Source organism: Eulemur rufifrons, chromosome 5 (genome assembly GCF_041146395.1).
Source record: "Eulemur rufifrons isolate Redbay chromosome 5, OSU_ERuf_1, whole genome shotgun sequence".
Taxonomy (NCBI): Eukaryota; Metazoa; Chordata; class Mammalia; order Primates; family Lemuridae; genus Eulemur; species Eulemur rufifrons.
The window spans coordinates 23,718,379-23,736,459 of NC_090987.1; the positions used below are offsets into that span (position 1 = coordinate 23,718,379).

The 18,081-nt window shown below is 45.8% G+C and overlaps 1 protein-coding gene across 2 annotated transcripts in view; it reads right to left on the reverse strand.

Annotated features, from left to right (window-relative positions):
- Positions 1-17,437, reverse strand: part of SETBP1 (SET binding protein 1) — a 324,719-nt gene extending 307,282 nt beyond the window's left edge. For both annotated transcript variants that reach the window (XM_069468035.1, XM_069468034.1), the window contains exon 1: positions 16,860-17,437. In XM_069468035.1, the coding sequence (XP_069324136.1) occupies positions 16,860-17,345 (486 nt within the window). In that variant the 5' untranslated portion in view covers positions 17,346-17,437. The remainder of the gene's footprint in view (positions 1-16,859) is intronic.
- Between the last annotated feature and the right edge of the window lie 644 nt (positions 17,438-18,081).

The window sequence follows — 18,081 nt, forward strand, 5'->3', positions numbered from 1 at the left end:
TCTCCCCGGCCATCAATCCCTCCTGCCTAAATCTTATACTTTCTTCAAGGCCCATTCAAGGCTCCCCTCTTCATCCATACCCCCTGGACTCCCTCACATACCCCAGCATCAGGTACAACATAAGCATCATACATTGGCCTAACCTCCCCCAACAAGACCCAGAGCTCAGACGTTTCCTTCTAGGCCAGGAAAGTTGGAACAAATCTGGAGTGATGGCTCTGCATCCTTTCACCTGCCCAGGTACCCACGTGATTCTTTTCCTTTTTCTTTCTTTCTTTCTTTTTTTTTTTTTTTTTTGGTTTTTGTTTTTTTGTTTGAGGCATAGTCTAGCTCTGTCGCCCAGGGCTAGAGTATGGTGGGATCATCATAGCTCACAGCAACCTCAAACTCCTGGGCTTAAGCAATACTCCTGCCTCAGCCTCCCAAATAGGTGGGACTATAGGCAGGCACCATCATGCCTGGTTAATTTTTCCATTTTTTGTAGAGATGGAGTCTCCTGCTTAGGCCGGTCTCAAACTCCTGGCCTCAAGAATCCTCTCACCTTGGCCTCCCAAAGTACTGAAATTACAGACATAAGCCACCACACCCAGCCTTCTCCGTTTTCATTCCTGGGCATCATTCATATTAGGTGTGGCTGAATGTGTCTACTTTTTTCTCAGATAAATATGCATTTGATACTTACAGCAGGCAGCTGTTGAGAAAATATGTACATTATTACACTGATAATTAGATAAAATTTGTTTACCTATGAATGTCTTGATAAACACTTATATGTGAATACCTATTTATATTAATATTAATAGGTATATCCATAGTGATTTCCTGGATATCAGAGTTGGAATAGACAACAGTATCTTCTGCTTCACTGCCTTCTTTTCAAGATCGGACCTCTGAGAACAGCAGAGGGTGAGGAAACGCAGGTGTTTAGGGGCAGAGACTAAAGTTCTTGCTTCTTGGGCCAGGGCTCTATCAGATTGTATATGCTATCTATCTTCCCCAAGGCTATACATGCATACACATGTATACATGTATGTGCGCACAGCACTGAACTCTAACATGCACACCAAACCACACCCCGCTCTTCGGCCGAGCTCCGCAGAGAAACTTGAGGGTGGAATGATTCGAGGATCCTCTGGATGCTCTCTGGATTTGATCTGGAGCATCGCCTCACCCATTTGTCCTCCCATCCAGATCCACGGGCTGTGTGCTGTGACCCCTGCACCCCCCACAGCTGGACTGTCCTCTTCTGAGAAAGACAAGCTCCAAGGACCAACAATTATCTCCCCGTGTTAAATGAGAGGAGCAGAAGCAGCTACGGCTGCTCCCTCAATCGGGCCCAGCCAAAGCGGAATCTGCTGCAAGTCTAAAATTGGGAGCAAAGGTCAGCTGTCATTTAGGAATGAAGCCAGAAGGAAAGGCAGGCATCCAGAAGTTCAGCACCTGCTCCTCCCTGGAGGTGGAGGGGGACACAGCCTGGGGCTGCCCCTCTCCGAACACACCTGCACAGCTGCCCTTATGGTGTAGCCGGCAGCTCTGATACCAACAGGAAACTGCCAGGACCTTGGATGGCCCAATAAGCATTTTGCAAAGTTCCCAGAACCGCAGGCCAGGCTTCCCCAGGGTACTCTCTGTTCCTCCTCTAGCAAGGTCACCTGGACCGATGAAGGCTTTCAAAGGCAGCCCCTTGCCCCAGACCTTGAAATGCTGATGCCATTATAAGCACATGCCAGTCCCCTGCCCTCCAGCCCTTGCAGCCATTGTCTCTCTGATACTGTCCCCTTCCTCCCCTGGAAGTGGCAGCTCTCACGCGGCCTCCGCCCTTGCACCTGGTCTACCCCAACACACTGGGCCTTCAGGTGTTTTGACCTTCCCCTGTTTCTCAGACTTCCATTTCTATTTCCTCCTCTACTTTTTTTGGATTCTGTTCCCTCTGCTAAAATGTGTGATGCATGATTTTTCAGGTTTCTTTTCAAGTTTACTGTTCTCTCCTCTCCTTTCTCTGCTGGGAATTTCAAGGACATCCCATAGATTCACTACATCAATACGCTAAAGCCACGTGTGTCTCCCCACGAACAGCAGAATGGATGCCTTCAACTCACATCTCGTCTCGTTCTACTCAAAGGTGCTTCCTGTCTGTCTCTTCAATTAGGCACAGACTGTCGCTCTCACTTGATTGAATCAACCAGTCAATTACAAGGCATTTTTTGAGACTCTTTGGCATCCTCCTTTCTAGTTGAGGTGCTATGGAGAAGCTTTTCCGTCTCCATTCCTACTTTGGTGTAACTTACGAGTCAGACAACATTACCCCACTTGGGACATTTGAGGAACAATACCCAGTTGTATCTCCATAATATTGCCTGGCATGCAGCAAATAGTTATTGAAGAAAATATCTGCGGTTGAATGAATGAATACATTAATGAATGACTCAGTGATGCTGAGGGAGAAAGCACGTCAAGTGGGATAATTAGCATCAGCTGGGGCATCGAAGCTTAGGCTCTGTGACTCTCTCTTTATTAGGGCATCTTTCCCAGGCTCAGCAAAGCCCACTGTTTTGAGGTTAAATTTTGTTTTTGACACTTCCTCCTGCTCCTCCTGCTTCTCATAGCTCTGGGGTCTGCAGCTTTAGGTGACCCTGAGCTCTGGGTCCAGAGAAAGGGGCTCTGGCTAACCCCAGAGTCAGCTGGCAGGGCTGAGCATTGGGACCATTTTGACCCCACTGTCTGCCCTGTACTCACTGCCACCCCGACTGGGGACATCCATCACTTGCCACCTCCCTCACTTAGTCCGATGTGTCTGCATGCCACCTTCTATTCCTCCCTAATTGCTTCAGACATGGTTTGTTTTCATACTAGATTGTATTAAAAAAAGAAGGAAAGGAGAGAGTATTTAGTAAAAACCACCTCATTTCCCAGGGTAAGGTGCTGAACGAGGACTCTATGAGACAGCTTTAGGAGCAAAGTTGCATTCATTGCTTCGTAAAGTTGCTACATTTCTTATAATCCACATTGACAGGAACCTACAAGGTATTTTAGGAAATTAAAATACACACATAAACATACACAGACACATACACATGAATTTTATGTCATCTAGAAAAATTCTATGTCCTCAGGAGGAAGTAAAAGAGAAACCTTGACCTCTCTCTCTCTCTCCCTATCTGTTCTCTCTGTTGTGTTTGTTTTATCTTATATTCCATTCTAGGGGAATCCTCACATCCCCCCATGCTGTGGGTCACAGGATTAGCCCAACAGTGAGAGAAGGAAGGAAATGGTGTGTTTAAGAACAGCGTTAAGGATTTTACATATTTGCACCAATTTAGGAAACTCATGATGTGATCATGTGTTCCTTCCCCGGATCCCTGCTCTTATCACCCTAAAGGAGCAAAGTACACCCTTCTGCGTAAAGGGCCAACCCCTTGCAAAGGCCCCTGAGTGGAGATGGGGGTGGGCAGAGAGGGGGACCCGCAGGGCTGGAGGCCAGCAGCACGCTCTGCCCACAACCGTGCAGGAGAGGATGGGGCCCGGCGTCTCCTACATCTGCCAAGATGAGCTTTACTAATTTTGTAGGGCAGGACAGACGAAGAGGACAAAAGCACAAGCTTCAGGGGTAGAAGGCCTTATAAAGCTTTCACAAGATTTGACCAAACTGTCTCTCTGGTTTCCTGGCATCTAGCTATTGTGGTCTCCTTTTACAGACAGAGAAATGGGAAGATTGAGAAAACACCTCGCTGTGAGTTTCCCAGAAGGCAGAGTCAGAGGGGAGGGTCTCGGGCTCCCACCTCAGGTTCAGCCCCCTGAGCACCGTGTGAGGAGCCAGAGCAGCTGCCTCGGAGCCAGGAGGGCAGGCACTGGGGTCACAGCCTCCTGGCTGCCTCGGAGACCCCAGGCGAGTTCCTAGACTAGGTCTCTGTGCCTCATTGGATTAGTCTGTAAAAAGCGGATAATGACATCTCCATTGTGGTCCTGGGGAAGATGTGGTAGACAATGGGTGTCAAGCACTTGGTAGAGTTCTCAGCTACGGTAAGTACCAAAGTGGTGGCCACGGTCATGTCCAGGAAAGCAACCTGCACAGCCATTGGTCTGCTCTGTGATTCGGGTTTCCCACAAAAGAACGACTCTCCCACGCTTCTCACGCACAGTTCACATTCCTCAGAAAGGAATAAGAAAACACAAGAGGCTGGACACCAAAGACTCTTCGAGAAAAGCTTCAAGAACAGCAAGGCCTACCCTTAAGCAACCAGTAGGATCTTAGCATGACTTATGGGACAAGATGGGAACAGAAAGACTTTTGAAAGAAAGACAGACTTTTGTTAGTAGTGATTTTAATTTTTTTTCCCTGTTTTTTTTTTTTTGTTTGTTTTGTTTTTCTCCCTCTGCCAAGGGATTAACATGTAGGTTCTTAAACAAGGGGGTCCCCCCTCTACAGCTGACAGCGGCAGCTGCAACCTCTGACTCTCCTGCAGAATGGCAGGGAATCGAATCAAAAAGAAAAGCAAGTGGACAACCTTTCCTCCGGGAGCAGGAAACACAATACCAGCCTTTCGCCAAACCCGGCAGACACCAGCCCTGATTGGAGGTTGCCTTGGAACAAAGGGAAATTGGTATTTAAAAAAAAAAAAAAAATCTTCTGAAAGCCAACTCAGCAGATGGTTTTTTCCTGGGCTCCCCAGAAGGGTGGGGGGGAGGTGGGGGTAGGGGAAGGATGCTGGGATAACACAACTGCCACCAGGATACAGATGACTGAGAAATGACAAAGATGGGCAAAGAGGGCTGACCTCTCACCCCAGAATTTCACAAAGGGCAATTGCGCCATGTGGCGGGTATCTGCTGACCACTCCGACCTGCAGCTGTTGTCTGTCACGGCCACTTCTGGGGGCTTTATTAAGAGCAGAGGAGGAGAAAGGCCAGGGGATGAGAGGATATTGAAGTGGGGGATGGAAAAGTTTAATCAGAGACTATAGTTTGTTAGAAATCTACTACAGGGCAGTTCTAAAGCAGTGCAACCTCGGTTTCCATTGCACCGTTAACATTTCGGAACCACGTAGCCGTTCGCTCAGATTATTTTCAGAATAATGCGGCAGGAAGAGCGACATGGCTGTGGGCAGTCAGGAAAGGAGCTCTGGGTCTCCGAGAAGAAGCTGCAGTGCTGGGGTTTACCCACAGCCAGGGCCAAGCGGCAGAAGCGATCCGGTGAGCTACACAGGACTCAACTATTTCCTACTACGGATGCTCCAGGAGGACAAGCTGGGGTGGATCATTCAAAGGTAGCTTCCTGCTGTTGGAAACCAGGAGACCTGAGGGTCTGAGGCCTCAACACCCCTCACCCCCCAAGTAATTAGCTGCAATCTTGGGCAAGCCATTCTAAAACCCTCACAGTCCTTTCTCCGGTCTGTAAAACAGGGAGGAATTACAGCTACGTCACCGAATTAGCCGAAGAACAAACCAGAAAGGGGCAACAGTTGTGTGGATGTGAGTACACTTTGCAAAGGTGCTGGGCCGATGCGACGGTTGCTCTCAATTTTCCACACTATGCATGATCTAGAACATGTATTTTGCTAGTTAATTATTAACATATTGCCCTGAGTTTTTCTCTCAATGTCCCGAGATCAATTCTTCTTCACAAGATCTTTCTACACACCCCACGTAGCACTTAGGCTGAGCACCCCATACAACTCTGTGGATAGTTGTAGCACTGAGATGCCTCAGCTCTGCTGTAGTATCAGGATATGAGCACCAAAAAGGGAAGATTTCAGATGTTTCTAAGGGACCATTGCAAAATACACAGGGCTGACGAGGCAGAAGCTGTTTTGGTAGAGAAGAGTGTTTTCCGGGCAACTATCTGCATTGGCAGAGAGCTAACAAGAACTTGTTTAATGTCTAGGCTGGGGAAATAACATAAACGGATATCATATGAAAAGATATAACTCCTGTTCTCAGAGAGCTTCCACAAAAACTGGGAATAAAATACTTTACCTTTGACAACATGCAGTTAACAGCCCCTGCATTTACATAAAGGAAGCCATTATGTAAATGAGAAACCAGGTTCAGAGATGGCAGCCATCTAAGGATGTCTCACTAGAGGATGCACAGAAAAGGAATTCCGAGCAAGATGGGCATCTACATTTCAAGGATGTCTAGTTTCTATGCCTTCTGTGTAGTCCCTAGACCCGAACCAGACCACCTGACTAGTATTTGATTCCCATCTCTGCCTAGCACTGTGCACAAAGAGATGATAAAAGTAATGCAAACACCTGAATTTGGGCCCAGAGAATCTATTGAATGTAGGATGTGATGGTTTGGACTAGCAAACGTAGCATAAGGCAATATTAATTGGGAGAGTTTCCTTGACCTTTAGTTCTGTATATGTCAACAATGACAAAGCTGCTAGAAATCTGGTACAGCCAGGGTCATGTTAATAGAGGTACTATGTCTACAGCAGAGGAGGTTACAATTCCTTGGCACTCTGCAGGGCTAGACCACCTCCTGGTATTGTACTCTGATCTGTGAGCTCTCCCCACCTTCACCTTTCAGGAGGGACGCTGAAAAATTAGCATTCCTAGCACAGGAACCAGGGTAGTTTGGCATGAGGAAACCATGGAATCCAAAGAACGCTTTCAGGAACTGGAAATATGTAGGTTTTAAAAGAGATGACTAGTGCAATATAAGAAAAAGCTTTCTAAAACAAAGGCTGCCCCAGGAGGAGGCGAGTCCCCTCCCTGAGGGCCTCTGAGAGGCAGCCAAATAACTATGCCTTAGGGGCTTTGGAAGGTATATTTTGTTTGTGTAAGAGGGACGCTGAAATAGAAATGCTCACAGGCTCTTCTGACTTTCGGTGATATCCATGATTCTGGAAGTGGGACCCAATTGTGACTTTCCTTTCCTTTGCCCTAGAGCTTCTGTTGTCAGCCCTCTCCTGCCTGCTGACCTGGTGCCCGATTCTCCCCTGTGTCCTCAACAGATTCAACTCCTCCTTCTCAGACGCTTTCTGGATCTCCCCATCTTGGCTTCCTTCATGATCCAGCAGCACTCAAAGCTCAGCACAAGACAGTGACCTGCCATCTATTTAAATGGTAGCCAACAAGGCCGGGACAGTTCAAGGAAGAGCCTTCCTGATCCAAGGAAGAGGAAGAGACACACACTCCAAATAAATTACTTTCTACCTCTTTGCCCCCCCAAAAAGGACAAAGATGGAGAAATCACAGAGGGTGCCGCTGTACACTAAAAAGAGGTCCTTGTTAGCTACACCCATGCTCCACCATGAGAGGGAACTGCTGTAAGTTAGTCCTCCAGGGGTATAGTCTGCTGTGAAAAATGCTGAAATTCCTGAGCTGGGTTCTCATTAGCAACACTAAACAAATGAACCAACTGCCCTGGCATAAAAGGCTGCCTACACTCCCGGGCAAATGTGTATTTATAAGCGATTCCTTCTTATTGGCAAAGCTTAGTGGCCCACCTTGGGGGGACAGAGGTGCTCTCTAACTCCCTTAGAGAATTTTCTGCCCACCCCCCACCTGTGAAACTGGCTAGAAACTTGTGGGAGGCAAAGAAGGCCATCTGGGGAAAAAACACAATAAATAAGATCTAGAAAACACACCAAAGCAAACTGCATTTGATACTAACGATGATTATCAAATGGCCTCACAGGCCAGCTACCAAGGTGGGAACTGCTTGGACTGTTCAGAGTAAATAAAGGCCTCCATTGTTTCCCCTGGTGAGGTCACAGGCTGGTGGGGAGGTGAGGGAAGTTGGCCCCCGGAGGGAGGGGCAGGCAGGGAAAGAAAACAACAACCTAGGACTTCAGAGAGAAATGCACACTCCAGATACACAGGGCGGCCCTTGCCTGCATAGAAATCATCTGAACACTATGGAAAGTGGGAAAATGCCCTAGAGGCTATGTAGGGCAAACCTCCCGCAATGCGGGGCTGTGGTTTTTGGTGTTCCACACACTCAGAAGGCAGCCTGGGCTTGCACTCCTTCGGCACCAGAGGGCTCACTGCTTCCCCAGCGCATAATTAGACTCTTGTGCCCACTCGGTATGACACAGTGTGACTAAGTGTCTGTGCGGGTGTTTGCATGCTGTGTCTGTCTATATGCCTCCTGGGGGACTGGCCCTACTGAACCCCTGCCCTCCCCTCTGGCAGCCTCTTCCTCTGGCCACTGAGTCCCCCTCCACGGGGACATGCACCCAGAGCCTTAAGGTCAATCTTCCAAGTCAAGTCACCCTGAGGACCATAGAATTGAAGGCCTCCCCCAAAGCAGCCTGGCCATGTGCAAATTATTACACAAATTTTTAGTTTATTGTGAATAAACAAAACCTCCTAAAATGTATGGCTTCAATGCCTGGTGCTGTTCGTTTTCTGTATTTAATGCTGTCAGGAACCTGAACCAAGGCCTCCAGCCCAGGCTCTGAGACCCTCCCTACTTCGTCCCCTCGCTCTCCACCTTGGCTGCCCTCAGCGGGTCCCAGTGGCTTCCTCACCAAAGCCACTCGTGTCTAATCAGCAAGGCAGGCAGGGGGTGTCCGGGATGTTCTGCATTGTTGTACTTTTAAAGTGGGATGTTTCTAACTTAAAGTTGCAGGAATCAGAAGAGTCAAAGGATGAGGTGGGGAAAGGCCAAAAGCGATTGTTTCTCTTGCCTTTTACTCAGGATAAAAAAGGAAATATAACTGAGGGTCAACTAGAAAGGCAGCAATGAGAGGACTTTTTGAGGATGCAGAATTGCACTGATGGGACGAGGGCCCGACTTTGCAGATGCTGGAAGCGCGGCAGCCGCCAGCTGAACCCCCCTTGGTGGTTCCTTTGACACCGCTTTCAAACTTTCTTTTTGAGTCATCCTTTGTGCTCAGCAGTAATCCTGGTTTGGCAGATAAATGACCACAGAGATAAAAGACCTTTGAACCATCTCTAAATAAATCCCTATAGCAATCCCCACCACCACCCTCACCAAAAAAAAAAAAAAAAAAAGTATTAGTGATATGCTCTACTAGATGTTTGTGCAGGCATCAGAAATGAGACATGGGTGCTGCGCCCCCGCTGACATAACTCAACACAGCCCAAGCCTCCCAGGCACCCAGCACCACCGCAGGTCACTGTGTGCCTCAACTGAGGACGTTCCTGCGGGTGGTCAGAGAGAGAGAGAGACACCACACAGGAATGAGAGCAAGGCAGACTGAGCAAGGTGCTGCCTCGGCACCCAGCGGGTACTTTCATCCTCACAGTGACATCAGCAAGGAGGTGCTGCTGTTATCTCTGATTGTCATACTGCCAGGAAATGTTTCCAGAGGTTAAGTCCCTTGGCCAAGGTTAAAGAGAGCAAGCAGGCAGCAGAGTCTAGATTCTAGCACAGAACCTGGAATCAGGGGATCTAAGTTCTAATCTACTCTCAAAGGAGGGACTCCTAAGAGATCCTGTATTCCTCACCCAGAATTTTACGCAGAGAGCACACTGGCCATGCTTCAGAGAGTGAGTAACTCTCCAGCAGAACAGAACACAGTTTTCTGCTGTTTACTCTGCTCGATTTATCTTCAATGACATAGAGTTCACCAAAGAACCTTCCTTCGGGAAGTCCAGAGAGAAACAGCCCACCTAGGGAATACCAAAAGCAAAAGGAAACAGGCTGCTCAATGCTTTAAAGCCCCAGAGAATCCCCCAAACAGAAAGAAAATAAAAGAATCAAATATTCCCAGAATATCCTCATGGAGCCCAAGTTCGGCAAATCTCATCACTTTTTAAGCTCAACTCTGACCTTTGCCCCCATGATTTTAGGCCTTCAGACATTTGGGGCAAAAAGGAAATATTTTGATGATGGAACAGTGGGTCCAAAGAAAGGTCAAAAATCTATGTTTATAGTAATTAGTATTCTTAAAGAGAAAGACTTGCCCCGTCAAATGAACAGAGTGGCTCTTCTGTTCTGTGCTAAAACCTAGAATGGAAAGTTTCTAGGTTTTAGCACAGAAATAAGGCTTCAGAGATCAAAAGCTGTTCTGGTTTTTCTTCCTTTTCTTCTTCTTCTTTTTTTTTTAAACATGCAGAAACTGCGAAGCAAGGAGGTAAAGCATGCTTTCTGAATGTTGTTATTAGTAAGAGAAGCAGAGCCGGTGCCCAGGGCTCCCAACCCCAAGTCCAAGGTTCTTCCTCTCACGCTTTCAGCTCCACATGTCCATTGCTCCCTGCTGCCCTGCGGAAAAAGCCATTCCCCACCCTCCATGCTGCTTTAGCTGTAACAAAATCAGAGAGAAACCTATCAGGAAACACAATTTCCAGGCACTCTGATGAGCAAGTAGGAATGCGGCACTTCAAAAGAAATGTTTTTATTAAAAAAAAAAAATCTCAAGAGATAAAAAATAAAACTAAACAACAAGGAAAATTCAACCTCTTGTAAAGAAATGCTGGCGAGACCTGTTGTTCTCCAAGTCAGAATGAGGGTTGTAGAAGAAGCAGCTCATACTCCAGGAGTCCAAGAAACCACATTCCCACCCCAAGAAGAAGCAAGACAAAGCCTTTCATCAAGCAATACACTTGGGAATGACAGAGAAAGTGCTGGCTGGGGAGGATGGCAAGGGAGGGACACTTGAACCATGAGGAGGGTGGAAGACCCTCTGTGGACACTCAGGGCCATCCACCAGGGTGGAGGAGGAGATAACTCTGGGTGCAGCGGCCAGGGGTCAGGCATTCTGAGCCTTGCCCAACACCTCCTCCCATACTCCCCTCCTCACCTACCTGGTACACCCAATTGCTACAACCATTATGCGTCAAGAGAGAAATATGCACCTCCACACCCTCCTGGAAAAATGGAGAACCCTAGCGCAGCCTCTCCTCACTGACAGCTGTGTTACCAAAAGGCTCCCCTTTCATCTCTCCGATTGTAAGCTCCTCTGCACGGCATCACCAACTTCCCCAGGCTCCTACGCATTCCCTCTCCCCAGTTCAAAGCCTGCTGAGCAGTTCTGTTAGTTACAGAATTAAATCCAAACCCATTTCTTTATTCGATATTCATTACTCTCTGCAATCTGATGCCAACCTCGCTTTCCATCAACAACACCTAAAAAACCTTTTTCCTCTCCATACTTTGTGTGTTTGGCACAAAGAAGGTGCTATTGAGGAAGGAGGAAATCAATGCATGACTTAATAGGTTTCCAGGAGTGGGCTGTGAGTGTTCCGAATAGAATACGAGAGTTTTTCCATACACCCATGATGATGGTCTAGGTGGGGTTGCCAAGAACGAACCCTGAGCATGTTCGCAGAACCATGACAGCCACCTGATGGATATATGGTTGAAGTCCTTGCTCCTAGAGGAAATAAGGTCTCCCGATGGTGCTGGGGAGAAGGGAAAATTAAGTCCAAAGAAATGAAATAGATGTTGTATGTTTGTCAAAAGCAAATGAAATTCCTAAATACAATGAAGTACCAAAAAAAATAAGGTTTTAATTAATGAGGCTTTGAAAGCTCCCTGAAAACCCTGGAACACTTGGAATAAAGGAAAATGTGCCAGATTATGATCCTGTCACCTCGGCTAATATGGGAAAGTGTGGAAGAAATGCTCCAGTGATCCTTACCTTCCTGCAGCCCTTTACTTTTATGGAGTGTGATGACTTAGGGACTGGAATATAACATTAGCTTGGAGTCTCATAGAATTGGCTTTGAGGAAAACCTTGTCCCTTCCAGATCCTCTTCCTTTGAAGCAATCTGAGCCTCAATTACCTATAAATAAATGATACCTGCCTGGCAGGATTGTTATAAGAACTAATATAGAAGGTGAGTACATGTAAAACAGCTAGCAGAGGGCCTGCCATATAGCTCAGTAACTCAGAACTATTATGATGATGTGTGCTCTGTAAATTATCCATTTTTTTTTCCTAAAGTCTTCTATTGAGTTATATTATGGAGATATCATCAACTCTGTTTGGCAGATGAGGAAACTGGGGCTTCAGCAAGGTTATTCTCTGGATCCAAATTCACAAACCCACTTGGCGTCAGACCACACCACATCTCCTTCCCTGAGCCACTATATGGAGTCTGTCTAGAACACCCATGTCCTCCTCTTGCTATTGAACTAGATGGGTGTCCCTGACTCCCAAGGTCCTCAGGAAAGAGAAGAGCTGCTAAGCTCTGCTCAGATAGGAGCCTCTTCAAAACCTTGTTGCTGCTGGAACTTTTTATGCTCATGTTTTGAGTTCAACTTTATGCTCAAGTTCATGCTCATTAACTTGTTTCTTGAGACTTATCTTCATGCTTTCTATTGATTTTACAGAGTGACCTAGAAGAGAACTAGAGGAAACATAAGTTATGATGTCACTTACCTGAGTAAGCTTAAGATGCAACAGTGTTGGTCCTGTGATAAAGAACAGGTTGCATGTGTGGCATCTACCTGCAAAGCTCAACCTATCCAAAAGAGAGTTCTGAGGTCCTGAAAGGTTCTGAACTCTCTCCTCAACCTCTCCTTCCTACCAAATGCTGTTTTCACACCTCATGTAAATCCATTCATCATTAACCCTTTCCCAAATAACATCTCAATTCCCATCCTAGTTTCATATGTAAGGGAGGAAACTTATCCCCTGGTTAGAGGAGTTCATGGATCCTTGAGCCAGTGAGGTATACCATTCATGGGCCCTCCGTACATCCTGTCACTTAAGTGGCCATGTTCCCTGACCTTCTATAAACCCTCTTTAGTTTGGAGAGTTCGTCCTAGGTTTGACATTTGGAATGAAGCCCTTGAGGATGCTAGATACACACCCCTTCACCCCAAAGCAGTAGGCCATGTATAACTAGGGTTAATCTAAGAGAGAACTAGCCCATGATATGTGAGGCATGCTGCTGTTATCATGAGGAGCTTTCTTTTTACAAAAACCAATGGAAACAAAATCATTTGGGATCCAATATAAGCCGTCATTGCCTGAGGCTGTCAAGCAATGACTTGAACAAAATTAATTGGTTCACTTAAAAAAAAAAATAAAAGCACATACTGTATCACCTAATTTCTCCCAGCCTCCAAACTGGGAGGTTGAATTATTAAAAACAAAAAAACAAAATAAAACAAAACCCTTGTTATCCTGTAACTCTATGTCCTTTCCCTAAGCCAGAGTCAATTAACATTTCTAGTAAGGGCTAGATACTAAATAGTTTAAGCTGTAGGGGCCATAGGATCTCTATCACAACTGCTCAACTCTGCTATTACAATCCAAGAGCAGTTGTAGACAAAATGTAAACAAATGGACTTGGTTCTGTGCCAATAAAACTTCATTTATGGGCACTGAAATTTGAATTTCACCTTTTACAAAATAGTATTTTTCTTTTGATTTTCTTCTAATCTCTTAAAAATGTAAAAACCATTCTTTGCCTGTGAGCTGCACAAAAACAGGCAGGGGGCTAGATTTGGTCCACAGGCTTGCTCAACTCTTGCTCAAAGTCAGCACGTACGCGCAGATGATTCCCAAGTAGGACTCGCAAGAACCAGCTCAACAGAGCTTCCTTCCTCGCTCTTAGAATAAGACCTGGGCCGGGCGCGGTGGCTCACGCCTGTAATCCTAGCACTCTGGGAGGCCGAGGCGGGTGGATCGCTCGAGGTCAGGAGTTCGAGACCAGCCTGAGCAAGAGCGAGACCCCGTCTCTACTAAAAATAGAAATTATATGGACAACTAAAATATATATACACACAAAAAATTAGCCGGGCATGGTGGCGCATGCCTGTAGTCCCAGCTACTCGGGAGGCTGAGGCAGTAGGATCGCTTAAGCCCAGGAGTTTGAGGTTGCTGTGAGCTAGGCTGACGCCACGGCACTCACTCTAGCCCGGGCAACAGAGTGAGACTCTGTCTCAAAAAAAAAAAAAAAAAAAAAAGAGTAAGACCTGGTTCCCTGGAGCCACTCCATCTGCACTTCTTCAAAGAGTGGTGCACATCAAAAAAAGATTCAAAAGACTTGACTTCAGGGTCTTGATGTCCATCTGTTGCTTACAAAATGCCATCCTCATCTTTCCCTATCCCAAATCACTGATCACCTACTTCCATTCATACAAATGAGTAAATTCTGCAAATTCATGCCATTGAATGTGTCCATAGGAAGAAATGGCAGGCAAAGTTTCCACCTGTCAACCTCAGCGTCAGCTCTTGCTTACTTTCTGGTTGCGAAACAACAGAAATTGGACGGGGAATAACATTAACATCCTAATCCCATAGAGATCCGAGAATGTTCCTGTCATCTATCAAATAATTGAGTCTCTGTGATGATAACTTTATTCATTCATTTCTGGAGAGTAATAGTGCCAGGCATAACTAAATGTAGCGAGGACGGAGAAGAACAACATGAAACAAGCACCTAACAATTAGAAAGCTTTGTAGGGTATTCCCATCACGGTGTCATCATAAAAGAGCACTGTGCATTCAATTTCAGCCCTTCTCCTTCCTCTCTGTCCCCTCCAATTGTTGGGGCATAGAAACGCTTACTTGGCAAATCACATGATCAAATAAGCAATTTAATCTCTTTCAAACAAAGTCCATAAAGGGCAACCAGATTTTTGGATGAGTATGTGACTGGCCTGAGAATTTCAGATATGAGAACTGAGGTCTGTTGCTCATTTTAGCTTTGAAATCTTCCTTGTGGGTAAAAATTCAAAAGCATTATTTTGTGCATTCCAACGGGCAGAAGCTATATTTGGGAACAATCTGTGGCTTTAGGAAAAGTAGTACCTAATCAGGACAACGTATTCTCTTTTCAGGGCAGTGAATTTGGGTTTGCACACCCCAAACTGTGGGCTGCTACTTAAATACTGGTAGTGATGGGGATGAAGAGAAAACAGTGACCACAGTTTTCAAGACAGCCCACCCACACAAAAACACAACAATACACAAATAACTGGCCATCTCAATGGCTGGACACAGATATTCATTTTCAGAGCTAAAGAGACCCAGCTGCAAAGCAAAGCCTCACTTTCTATGTAGAGCCTGATTCGAACTGTTGCATTTTCTTGCATGACTCTCAAAAGTTTCTACATGTGTTAAGACAATCTTTGATTTTATGACAGAGAACCCGGAAATCACCACAAAGTTATGATGGGGGGAGGGGAAAGCACAACCTCTGTGCTCTGGCAAAACAAGCCAATTTCTAAAGGGTCTTGTGTGTTCCAAAATGTTAAAGTAAGGTGACCAACTGTCCTGGTTTGTCAGGAACAGAGGAGGTACCTGGATGCAGGATTTTCAATTTTAAAACCAGGACTGGTTTACTGGGCAAACCATGAGGAGCTAGTCGCCCTAAAAGTCTCTTCTAGCCCATTCTTTGGATTTGAAATGCAACAAATTAGCCAAAATACCTGGTATGAGGAAGGATGCAAGCCCTATACTAAAGATAGTTTTATTGAAAATAACTGCCCCAAAGCTCAAAAAAACCACTGGTAACAGAAACGCTATGAATTATCTCTGAGCTATAAAGAAGAGAGGTTCGTTCATCTGTACCATTTTTATCTAATCCACCATGGCTAAAGCCCAAATAAATGATCAAATGTCAGGCAGAGAAAGACAAAGAGGACTCTGATTAACACCTACAACCTAGAACCTTGTAACTCTGTCAACAAGAGGGCTTCTTTCAGAGCCATCCCTAAGCCCCAAAGACTCTTGTAGACAAAAACTTTCTGCATTAAGGCAGTTCTCTGCTATCACAGCTGAGTGCTACACCCCTCCCAGCAATGGAGGTCACTGTAACCCCCTATGGTACAAAATAAATTCAGCCAAACACAGACCTATTCATTCCCAACCAACTGACACCAACACCCACCTCTCTAGCTGCCTTGCAGATCCACATTTGACTTTTAGGAGAAAAATGACAACCAACCAAGTTCATTCAATAACCGATTTTCAAAGTTCATGACGTGTTGGACAAAGGTTCAGGCCAATTGCCTGCCTTTTTTTTATTATTATATTTTCTTTCTTTCTCTAGTTCCCGTTCTAACGTTCTTCACTGGTTTTCAGAATGATGATCTCTCAGCCTTGCAAGAGCCTCAGTTACTACAAAGACTGGGCTTCCTTGGTCAGGTGAGTGATTCATCTGAGGAAGATTTACAGTAGTCATGATTGAAACCAAACGAGGTTTTAACAGTTCTTGACTGTTCTGATTGACCAAAATTTTTCCACATCCTACTCCTGACTATGAGAACACACACAAATAGTAAAGAAAAAAAAAACTCAAAACTGTGTATGGCTTAGTTGACCTAGCCCGTGGGCTGCTATACAGTACACGGGAAATCTGCAGAATTACAATTCTAGTAGCTATTTTTTTCAAGTGGATAAAAGATGTCATAATAAACTTGACATTATACTAAGAGGCATTTCTTCTAGAGGCCCTAAATATTTCATCAAAGAGACTGGTAATTTAGAAGTAAAGAAGTACAGTTGACCCTTGAACAACACAGGTTGGAACTGTCCATGTATACATGGATTTCCTTCCACCTCTGCCACCCCTGAGACAGCAAAACCAACCCTTCCTCTTCCTCCTCCTCCTCGGCCTACTCAACATGAAGATGATGAGGATGAAGACCTTTATGGTGATTCACTTCCACTTGCTGAATAGTAAATATATTTTCCCTTCCTTATGATTTTCTTAAGAATATTTTCTTTCTTCTAGCTTGCATTATTTTAAGACTACAGTGTATAATACACACAAATACAAAACGTGTGTTAACGATTTATGTTACCAGTAAGGTTTCCAGTTAAGGCTATGAGTTTTTAAGTCAAAAGTTATATGCAAATCTTCAACTGCGGGGGGATGCATTATTCAAGGGTCAGCTGTGATATGAAAATAAATGCGAAAAAGTTGGGAATAAAATGGCAAAAACAGAAACAAACAAAAATCCTACAAGGCAGGGCTTCCTACCTTCTTTTTGGAGTGGCTTCTTTCTTCCTCCTTCGTAGTTTTGCTATTTTTCCCAGCACGGGACACCTTCTGGTCCCCAGACTGCTTAATGGTGATCTTGATCTCAGGTGGGCATATATAGTTCTCCAGGTTCTTTGGGGGTTTCTTAGCCCGCTTCGTGGTCTGAATCTTCAGCTTCAGGCTTCCCTCTGTGAAGTTGGCCTCCTTGATAGAAAACTCCTGCTCTTCCAGGCCATCTCCTGCCACCCATTTCTCACTGTCCGCGTTGGAGTTGGAATCCACGTCCCGCCCTGAGCCCAGTTCATCCTCCTCCTCTGGCTCCATGCGTTCTCCGCCCACGGGGATCCCCTTCCCGGGTCCCGGAGCAGAGAGCAAAGGTTCCCCTGCACAGCCTGGAGCAGCCGGGGGCTTGGCTGAGGAGCCGGGCAGGAATTCGGACTCGCCCCCTCTTTGCCGGGAGCTGCTTAAGATTTCCCTGGACTCCATGACAATCCTACAGTCTTCAGGAGTTCTCAGGAGGGGGGTGGGGTAAAGGGAAAAGGGAAAGGTAAGAAGAGACGACACCCCAAATTCCAAGAACAAAGCGGTCCAGTTGCTGGATTCAGAGTCCCAGGGATGGAGACACGATGAGGTGTTCAGAAGAGATCAGATCTGCAACTGAGAAGCAGAGCGATAATTAGCCATGGTAGGAAGAAAAATGACCCCAAAAGATACTCAATCTAAAGTTCCTGAAGCCCCTTTCCACTCATCTATAGCATCGGGAAAAAAAATCAAGAGAAGGAAATCCGACCAGAATGTGCACATCCCCAAGCTGGATTTTCCTGGAGCAGAGAGGGCAACACACTCACCCACACCTTCATATCGGATTGTTTTGAATTTTATGGCTGCGGGCTCAAGAATAAAAATAAGAGGGGCAAGTCTTCCAGCCCAGTAACAAGCTAGAGGTTTCTGATACCAAAGCCACAGCTGGCTGAGTCACTGGCAAAACCAACCATGACGAAAGGGAAGTCTGCACTGCCGGGGCTCCGGTCTGTGGGAACCATGTTTGGCTTCTTGCACCACTTCCCTCTAACCTGTAAAGAACAGTCTGCAAAGCTGAACACAACCCCCAAGCTGCCCGGGCCGCACTCCCCACCCACTTGGAGGAAGGACATTTTGCTGACCTGGTAACCACTCTTTCTTTATCATTTGTCCTTATACATGATTTCAATTATGCAAAGGT